Source organism: Cherax quadricarinatus, chromosome 85 (genome assembly GCF_038502225.1).
Source record: "Cherax quadricarinatus isolate ZL_2023a chromosome 85, ASM3850222v1, whole genome shotgun sequence".
NCBI lineage: Eukaryota > Metazoa > Arthropoda > Malacostraca > Decapoda > Parastacidae > Cherax > Cherax quadricarinatus.
The window spans coordinates 583,056-592,970 of record NC_091376.1 but is presented as its reverse complement, the minus strand read 5'-3'; the positions used below and the strand labels follow the sequence as shown (position 1 = coordinate 592,970).

The 9,915-nt window shown below is 36.8% G+C and overlaps 1 protein-coding gene across 1 annotated transcript in view; it reads right to left on the bottom strand.

Moving 5' to 3' along the window:
• Positions 1-4,114: 4,114 nt before the first annotated feature.
• The window catches only part of LOC128703275 (nephrin), a 73,303-nt gene continuing 67,502 nt past the window's right edge, over positions 4,115-9,915 (bottom strand). Inside the window, exons 13-15 of the mRNA XM_070103240.1 lie at positions 9,256-9,435; positions 6,461-6,567; positions 4,115-5,704 (exon numbers count right to left, since the gene is read on the bottom strand). Of these exons, the coding sequence (XP_069959341.1) occupies positions 5,327-5,704; positions 6,461-6,567; positions 9,256-9,435 (665 nt within the window). The 3' untranslated portion in view covers positions 4,115-5,326. The remainder of the gene's footprint in view (positions 5,705-6,460; positions 6,568-9,255; positions 9,436-9,915) is intronic.

Here is a 9,915-nt window from a genome sequence, read left to right as displayed (position 1 = left end):
CATTACCCTGATGACACGTTGTTTTTTAGGAGATTCTGAAGAGGAGTTACAGAGGTTGGTGGACGACTTTGGGAGGGTAATATAGAAGAAAATAATTAGAAGTGAACGAAAGCAAGAGCAGCGTGACGAGGGTAACAAGAAAACTTAGATAATGCGATTGTGTATATTGCAGGAAGTGAATGTGTTTAGATATGTGGTAGTGGACTTGTGAGCAGTTGTGTTTATGAAAGTCGAGGTGAACCATAGAACTGATGAGGGGATAAAGGTGAGTGGTGAACTGAGACATACGTGGAGACAAAGAACGTTATTCATGGAGGCAAAGAGGTTAATGTATGAGAGTATAGTGGCATCAACACACATGGGTGTGAAGCATGGGTTGTAAATGTTGCAGCGAGAAAGAGGCTGGAGGCAGTGAAGATGTGAATGTGGGAAATGTATGGAGTAAATATTATGCAGAGAATTCGTAGGTTGGAGATTAGGAAGAGATGTGGGGGTTACTAAAAGTATTATTCAGAGGGCTGAGGAGGGGTTGTTGAGGTGGTTTGGACATTTAGAGAGGATGGGGCAAAATAGGATGACAAGGAGGGTGTATAAATTTGTCGTGGAGAGATGACATGGTAGGAGATGCCCTAGGAAAGGTTGGAGAGACAGGGGTAAGGGAGGTTTTGCATACGAGGGGATTGGACATCAAGCAGGCGTGCGTGAACGTGTTAGGAGTAGACGTGCTGTTGGAGTGTAAGCAAGATAACATGAAGGGATTCAGGGAAACCAGCAAGCAGGACTTGAGTCCTGGAGGTGGGAAGTACAGTGCCTGCACTCTGAACTGTACTATCGATGCGCCTTTGGCAAGACAGTGATAGGGTGAAAGATGGCGAAAATATTTCTTCTTTCTCGGGTCACCCTACCTTGGTGGGAGACGACCACCGAGTTAAAAAAAATTACGTAGTGCGCTGTATTGGTAATCATTCTTAAATACAAGATCAAATTAGAATCATTCTTATATAGCAGGTCTAATGAGAATCTTATATAGCAGATCTAATGAGAATCTTACATAGCAGGTCTAATGAGAATCTTACATAGCAGGTCTAATGAGAATCTTACATAGCAGGTCAAATGAGAATCTTACATAGCAGGTCTAATGAGAATCTTACATAGCAGGTCTAATGAGAATCTTACATAGCAGGTCTAATGAGAATCTTACATAGCAGGTCTAATGAGAATTTTACATAGCAGGTCTAATGAGAATCTTACATAGCAGGTCTAATGAGAATCTTACATAGCAGGTCTAATGAGAATCTTACATAGCAGGTCTAATGAGAATCTTACATAGCAGGTCTAATGAGAATCTTACATAGCAGGTCTAATGAGAATCTTACATAGCAGGTCTAATGAGAATCTTACATAGCAGGTCAAATGAGAATCTTACATAGCAGGTCTAATGAGAATCTTACATAGCAGGTCTAATGAGAATTTTACATAGCAGGTCTAATGAGAATCTTACATAGCAGGTCTAATGAGAATCTTACATAGCAGGTCTAATGAGAATCTTACGTAGCACGTCTAATGAGAATCTTACTTAGCACGTCTAATGAGAATCTTACATAGCACGTCTAATGAGAATCTTACCTAGCAGGATCTAGTGAGAATCGTTCTTACATAGTAGGATCTAGTGAGAATCATTCCTACATAGTAGGATCTAGTGATAATTATTCCTACATAGTTGGATCTAGTGAGAATCATTCTTACATAGTAGGATCTAGCGAGAATCATTTTTACATAGAACATAATAACGAATCATTCTTAATAATCATTCTTACATAGCACATTATACAGAATCATTCTTAATAATCATTCTTACATAGCACATTGTACAGAATCATTCTTAATAATCATTCTTACATAGCACATTGTACAGAATCATTCTTAATAATCATTCTTACATAGCACATTGTACAGAATCATTCTTAATAATCATTCTTACATAGCACATTGTACAGAATCATTCTTAATCATTCTCACATAGCACATTGTACAGAATCATTCTTAATAATCATTCTTACATAGCACATTGTACAGAATCATTCTTAATAATCATTCTTACATAGCACATTGTACAGAATCATTCTTAATAATCATTCTTACATAGCACATTGTACAGAATCATTCTTAACTCATTCTTACATAGCACATTGTACAGAATCATTCTTAATAATCATTCTTACATAGCACATTGTACAGAATCATTCTTAATAATCATTCTTACATAGCACATTGTACAGAATCATTCTTAATAATCATTCTTACATAGCACATTGTACAGAATCATTCTTAATAATCATTCTCACATAGCACATTGTACAGAATCATTCTTAATAATCATTCTTACAAAGCACATTGTACAGAATCATTCTTAATAATCATTCTTACATAGCACATTGTACAGAATCATTCTTAATAATCATTCTTACATAGCACATTGTACAGAATCATTCTTAATAATCATTTTCACATAGCACATTGTAAAAGAATCATTCTCACGGAGCCCATAAAGAATCATTCTCACGGAGCCCATAAAGAATCATTCCTGCATGGCACATTCTAATGGGAATCATACATAAAGCTTTGCAATAATGGCAATATTGCAATTGCAACCGTCAGAAAAGTTTAGTAACAACGATAAACTCATTTTTTCAGAACTCATAACGGCCCTCACATCGCTTGTTTAAACAAATACAGAATACTGTACTTTTGTCTGGGCACGGGCAAACAAACACACATCTGCATAAACAAACGCTGTTATAGCCACCGCACGAACGATCTCAAACATTGACAAACAAACACAAGCAAACACACAAAACAATACACATACGCTCAAACAAAACACGTGTATTAAAATACGTGTATTAAAATACGTGTATTAAAATACGTGGATTAAAGTACGTGTATTAAATACGTGTATTAAATACGTGCATTAAAATACGTGGATTAAAGTACGTGTATTAAATACGTGTATTAAAATACGTGGATTAAAGTACGTGTATTAAATACGTGTATTAAAATACGTGGATTGAAATACGTGTATTAAATACATGTATTAAAATACGTGGATTAAAATACGTGTATTAAATACGTGTATTAAAATACGTGGATTGAAATACGTGTATTAAATACGTGTATTAAAATACGTGGATTAAAATACGTGGATTAAAATACGTGTATTAAATACGTGTATTAAAATACGTGTATTAAATACATGCATTAAAATACGTGCATTAAATATGTGTATTAAATACGTGTATTAAAATACGTGTATTAAATACGTGCATTGAAATACGTGTATTAAAATGCAAGAAAAAGTTGAGGTTGTAAAATACTGAAAGATTCTCATATTGTGAAGGGATCTTGATCAGAGGAATATGAGATAACCTTCTCTTTCCTCGGATCAAACCCGATTACATCTCACGCTCGTCACCATAATAATAATATTAATAATAATAATGTAATAAATAATGTAAATTATTATTATTATTATGAGAAAAAGAACAATAATAATCCTTACACAAAATCGTCAACTAACGTTTAAAAATTATTGTTGTAAGTTTAGAAGGATTTACTGCGTCTAGTTTTTGACTCAAAAGGATTTACTGCGTCTAGTTTTTGACTCAAAAGGATTTACTGCGTCTAGTTTTTGACACAAAAGGATTTACTGCGTCTAGTTTTTGACACAAAAGGATTTACTGCGTCTAGTTTTTGACACAAAAGATTTACTGCGTCTAGTTTTTGACACAAAAGGATTTACTGCGTCTAATTTTTGACACAAAAGGATTTACTGCGTCTAATTTTTGACACAAAAGGATTTACTGCGTCTAGTTTTTGACACAAAAGGATTTACTGCGTCTAGTTTTTGACACAAAAGGATTTACTGCGTCTAATTTTTGACACAAAAGGATTTACTGCGTCTAATTTTTGACACAAAAGGATTTACTGCGTCTAATTTTTGACACAGGATTTACTGCGTCTAATTTTTGACACAAAAGGATTTACTGCGTCTAATTTTTGACACAGGGATTTACTGCGTCTAGTTTTAGACAGAAGGATACATAAACAAAGGGAATCTGCGTGGGTGGAAACAGGTCTGTGCCCACTGTCGATTTATTGTGGATTCTTTGGCACATACATTTACATAGAGAGCATTGATCAATACTTCCTCAGCCACTGAACAATCATACGATGTTGTATCATAACTGGTAAACAGTACCAATATTTTGATTAATAAGACACAGTTGCAACACTAGGTGTAAAATGTATTAGCCTTTGGCTTCATGTTTCCGGTTTACGCTAAAAGATTGATCATCTTTCATGAAGACTGGGAGAATTAATTCAGTATTACCTCTCCACTTTTAATGTCTCTTGTGTTAGTTTCACCTCCGTATTCGATAGGTAAAGCCTGCTGCGCAGGCGATAGGTATCGGCAATAGACTTCGTGTTGCATATATATCTTATTGTCATGCGATTATTGTGAATGATTACAGCATAATAGAGTTGAAGCACAGACTTCAGGAGAAGAGATAGATGATAATTCAGCCTTGATACAAGATTAGGAAGCTTCAGGTTGGCATTCTGAAACACAGTTGGTTTACCGACTTACGACGTTGTGATATGCAAATTAAAACATTCGTAAATGTTAAGTATATATAGTTCCAACAATATTCTAAATGTTTGACAAAGACAAAAATATGTTTTGACACTTAGACGTTTGTTTTAGAGACAAAGTTCTCTTGTTTGTCTAAATTATTTTGCTTCTAAGTGCTCTTAACTCCAACGGCTTTTATTTCTAAATGCTTCTGTATCGTGTTATCAAACATTTTGTCAATATATTTCAAACGTCCGGAAACTCTTAAGTTCGTTGTGTGTGACCTTTTTCAGGTCTAATTAAAACATGAACACAGAAAGTTATACAAGGGTTCGCCCTTGAAAACACATATATACCACGATCTTACTGAAGCCTCCTAGGTAGCAGGATGGTACTCCTTGCCACAAGTCATGTTAACACGCGTTAGGAACTTGTTCACAGGACTGCAAATCTATAACAGTTACAGCAGATTTCTTTCTTGAATGTTTATAAATGTAATTCTGATCTCCAAGTCACGGTTATGTGATCTTCTGAACCTCTCAGTTCTGGTTCTTATTTCTCTCTCTGTATACACATACACACACACACACACACACACACACACACACACACACACACACTCTCTCTCTCTCTCTCTCTCTCTCTCTCTCTCTCTCTCTCTCTCTCTCTCTACTTGTCTCTGCCTATTATAACTTATAAGACACTTTCTGCCACTTCCTGACGGGTCTGTCTCGATGCTACTTTCCACACCTCAAACAACTTGGACTCGTGTGGGCTAGTTAGCTGACTGATAACCCTCCTCCAGGGTGTTTCTATATTCTTCTCTCCCTCTGTTCCTTCTTCTCCTCCTCCTCCCCCTCCTTCACTACCTCTCGTTTCTCTTCTCTTGTCATTAATGGTTTCTCTGCCCCCTTTCATAGGCGTGTCTACTGCCGGAGCAGCAGCAGGAGGGCGGCCTTTCCTAGTGAGGGAAAACCTGTACTGGGCCCCTGCAGGATCGGATTTAGCAGCAGCTGCTGCAGAAGACTCAGGTGGAGTGGTCGTCATGCAGCTGCTCTGATACGTGTCCTTCTGTAAAGATCAATACGTTAGCTTAAGGGGACGGAGTTTCGAGTCTACAGCATCCCTTGCGCTGAATGGCACACACACACACACACACACACACACACACACACACACACACACACACACACACACACACACACTTGTCCTATATGGCAAGATGAGCGTTGCTATTTAAGCCAAGATCGCAAGTTTTGCCTATTCGGCATGACATATATATATATATATATATATATATATATATATATATATATATATATATATATATATATATATATATATATATATATATATATATATGTATTTGGATATTTAGCTTAATTCCTACCAGTGAAACTGAAAAAAATACTGCAAATCATAGCTTAAATATTCACAATATGCACAATTTATCATTAAAATATTCGAGCACTAAATAAATACTTCGGTCTGAGTCAACTATGTTTGTTAGTAATATTACGCAATAAGTTAATATTTACAATGAGAGTAGAAAGAGGTCATTTAACCCATTGAGTCGTATTTTAATATTCTGGGAGATATTTTGTTTGTTATAGACGGGATATTAGCAATACTGCGATGCAATTTTTGTCTTGGGGAACTAATTGTGGGGTGAGAGTCAACGAAGAAAGTTTAACGAAGACTTAACGAAGAAAGAAAGTCAGTGAATAAATATTTAACGAAGGTTTTAGCGAAGATGAGAACTAAGGAACTGTAAGAGTGTTTAGAATAACGATATGTGAAAATTAAAAAGAATCTAAAGGATCTTACCTGCTGTAGGTGGGCGAAACCTCTGTACCTGCCGGTAGAGTCGTAAATGGTATGTTGAACCACACCATTCACACACATACCGTCCATCCCGTCTCCAGCACCCACTCCTGGCCAAGGACAGAGGCTAGAAAAGATAAACTAAATGCCCAAAGTACACTAGAATACTAGAATGGGTCCCAAGAGAAAATAAAAAGGACCACAGTCACTGGATATTAAAAAATGTAAGAAAGTTAAGAAAATCTTTATAACATATTTCAACGTTTTAAACAGGTTTGATACGTTTTCTGACAATCGAAATTGTAGTTACAATATGTGTGTGAAATCACGAAAAAAGTTATTCTGAGTCATTAACAGAAGTGAGGCTAGCCAGGATTCGATCCTGTGTCACCATGCCCATCCACTGGATGGGTAATTGTTGGTCCATTGAATGGCAGGATAAAATCCTGGCTAGCCGCAGTTCGGATTTATATATATATATATATATATATATATATATATATATATATATATATATATATATATATATATATATATATATATATATATTATATATATATATATATATATATAATATATATATATATATATATATATATATATATATATATATATATATATATATCGTGCCGAATATGTAAAACTGGTCAATTAGCAAGAACTCATTTAAAATTAAGTCCTTTCTAAAATTTTCTCTTATACGTTTAAAGATATATTTTTTTCATTAATGTTAATGTAAAAAATTATAATTTTGCATCAAAAGAATCTTAGAAAACTTACCTAACCTTATTATAACAAGAACAATTTATTTTAGCCTAACCCAACTAAATATATTTTAATTTGTTTACAATAATTTAATACTAAACAAACACAGTGAAATATATTTTTTTCGTTAGGTTCAGAATGATTTTGGGAAAATTATTGCATACACAAATTTTCGCTTGTCCTATATGGCAAGATGAGCGTTGCTATTTAAGCCAAGGTAGCAAGTTCTGCCTATTCGGCACGACATATATATATATACATATATATATATATATATATATATATATATATATATATATATATATATATATATATATATATATATATATATAATATAATATAAAATTAAATCCGAATATAAAACTCTAAATTGGTGGAAACGAGATAAGACTTGTAACTCCTAGATGTATGCAAATGAGGAAGAAACCTACCGCTTCTGGAGTCGTAGAAATAAGCAAAAGATTGGAGGGAAGGATGGCAAGGCAGCGAGGGGGATCCTGAGGGATGCTCTCCCAAACACACCATCTTCCTGAGAATGCCAGTGGAATTTCCAATCTGCCATCTTATTAACTGGAGGGTTTCCACAAGAGGTTTAGGACATCCTGAGGTGTGAACCCACCCTGGGCACTTTAGCGAGATGCCTGGAGCAATATTCAAACTACTGGAAGGTCAAAGTTCTGACCTTCTTCAGGCATGGATACTCCTCCGGAATAAGATAGAATGATAGACTAAGGAAAACTCAAGACACTGGATTTCCTCTTGTGTAACCACGGAAATTCTAGCCAGATTTAAAATTCACACTACGGGAAGATAAGACATTCTCTCTTGTCACCTTTCCCCATATTCAATCTGTGTTTGTTGGTGCTGGTGTGTGCCTCAGCAGAGTTATTCTCTGCCGACCACATTGAATTTAGTCCTGTCGACGCCTTACGAAGCTTACTAAAAGTGTACAAGCCTGTCTGTTTACTATTCAATACTTAACCACGGCCAGGGATACGAAGAGTCGTATATTATTCTCTCCTTGACTCATAAAACTCAGTAATAGACGACAGAACTCAGTCTAGATAGCAGTAAATAGTTCTCAGAGAAAAGCCTCGGAAATAGCCGAGGACTTGGAAAGTCCTCGGCTATTTCCGGACGAAGGAAAGGCCACCTTGTTCATAAAGCCACACCCTCGACAGCATCCCACTTCCACAGATCAATATAAAAATAATCCGAGAGAGACCAGAGCAGTTGCTTAGGCAATTATCATAACACTGAAGCCGTGAGAGGCCTGGATGTGTTAGGAAATTGCCTGAGGCTTCCTTGGATCAAATCTGGTCACCTCTCACTATTCTAGTGTTGTGCGTCATAACCATGATGATAATAATAATTATAATACTATTATTATTGTCATTCTTATTAATATTAAAGAACTGTTTAATAATTCATGTCTCACTGTGTTCGAAATTCGTAAAAAATTGTGAAATTGGAAATGGTTTTATAATGCATAATCTCAACAACATTCGTCTAAATCGATTTTCGTATCGTTATGAAATCAGTAATAAATGAATTTCGAAATGAAATTCGTAACGTACACTTGGAAGGTCCTGGAGGAATTGGTACCAAACTTCACACGAAATTCACTCCCTATGAAAGAAAAGACTCGGCTGGAGATGTAACATTTCCCCGATGAAAAGCAGGGGCGCCACGAGCACATTGAGAGACAACACAATAAGTGTCAGGGTCTCAAGACTGTTCAACTGCTTCCCAGCCTACATAAGGGGGATTACCAATAGACCCCTGGCTGTCTTCAAGAAGGCACTGAACAGACACCTAAAGTACCTGACCAACCGGGCTGTGGTTCGTACGGCCAGTAGTAACAGCCTGGTTGATCAGACCCTGCTCCACCATGAGGCCTGGTCTCAGACCGGGCCGCGGGGGCGTTGACCCCCGAAACTCTCTCCAGGTAAGCTCCAGGTAAACCCGAGATACTTAGTTGAAAGTAATCGCGCTACGCCCATAGACTTTCAAAGTTCAGATACATCAATTACCCGTAACGTCAGGTTTGTTGAGTTTCAGAAGTCCGTCTTCTCTGTTCCGTAGTGTGTGAGAGCTGCGTCGCCCTCTAACCCACCACATGCCTACAACCACGCCCATGACTGCCACCACCACGCCCGCAACCACGCCCATCACCCACATTAGCGGCTGCGGTTCAGGCCTTGAAGGTAGACCTGTGTTAGAGAAAAACACTTGGAACACAGAGGTACACAGATGCATCGACACCTGGTAAATGCTGTGGACCAGTTTCGGAGTTATGATATAAGCAATTAATTCGTACATATAAATGCGGAATGTATATTACAACTGCGGAATGTATATCGCATAAACTGAATTAGCGACAGAAACAGGACATCTCATAAGAGCAAATTCACATACCATAAATCCGCGTTGTGTACGAGCTTGTGTAAGCATGTATTATGTTATGTAAATAATACACACACACACACACACACACACACACACACACCTAGTAGCGTTCAGTGAAGTGACGGGGCCAGGAGATGAGTTTCGACCCCTGCAACCACAGGTGAGTACAACTAGGTGAGTACACACCTATGAATATAAATGTCTTGTAATCATACATGTTCAAGACATGTATACACACTTGCACAAATCCATACACCAGCAAGGCAGTCTGATCCATAGAGAAA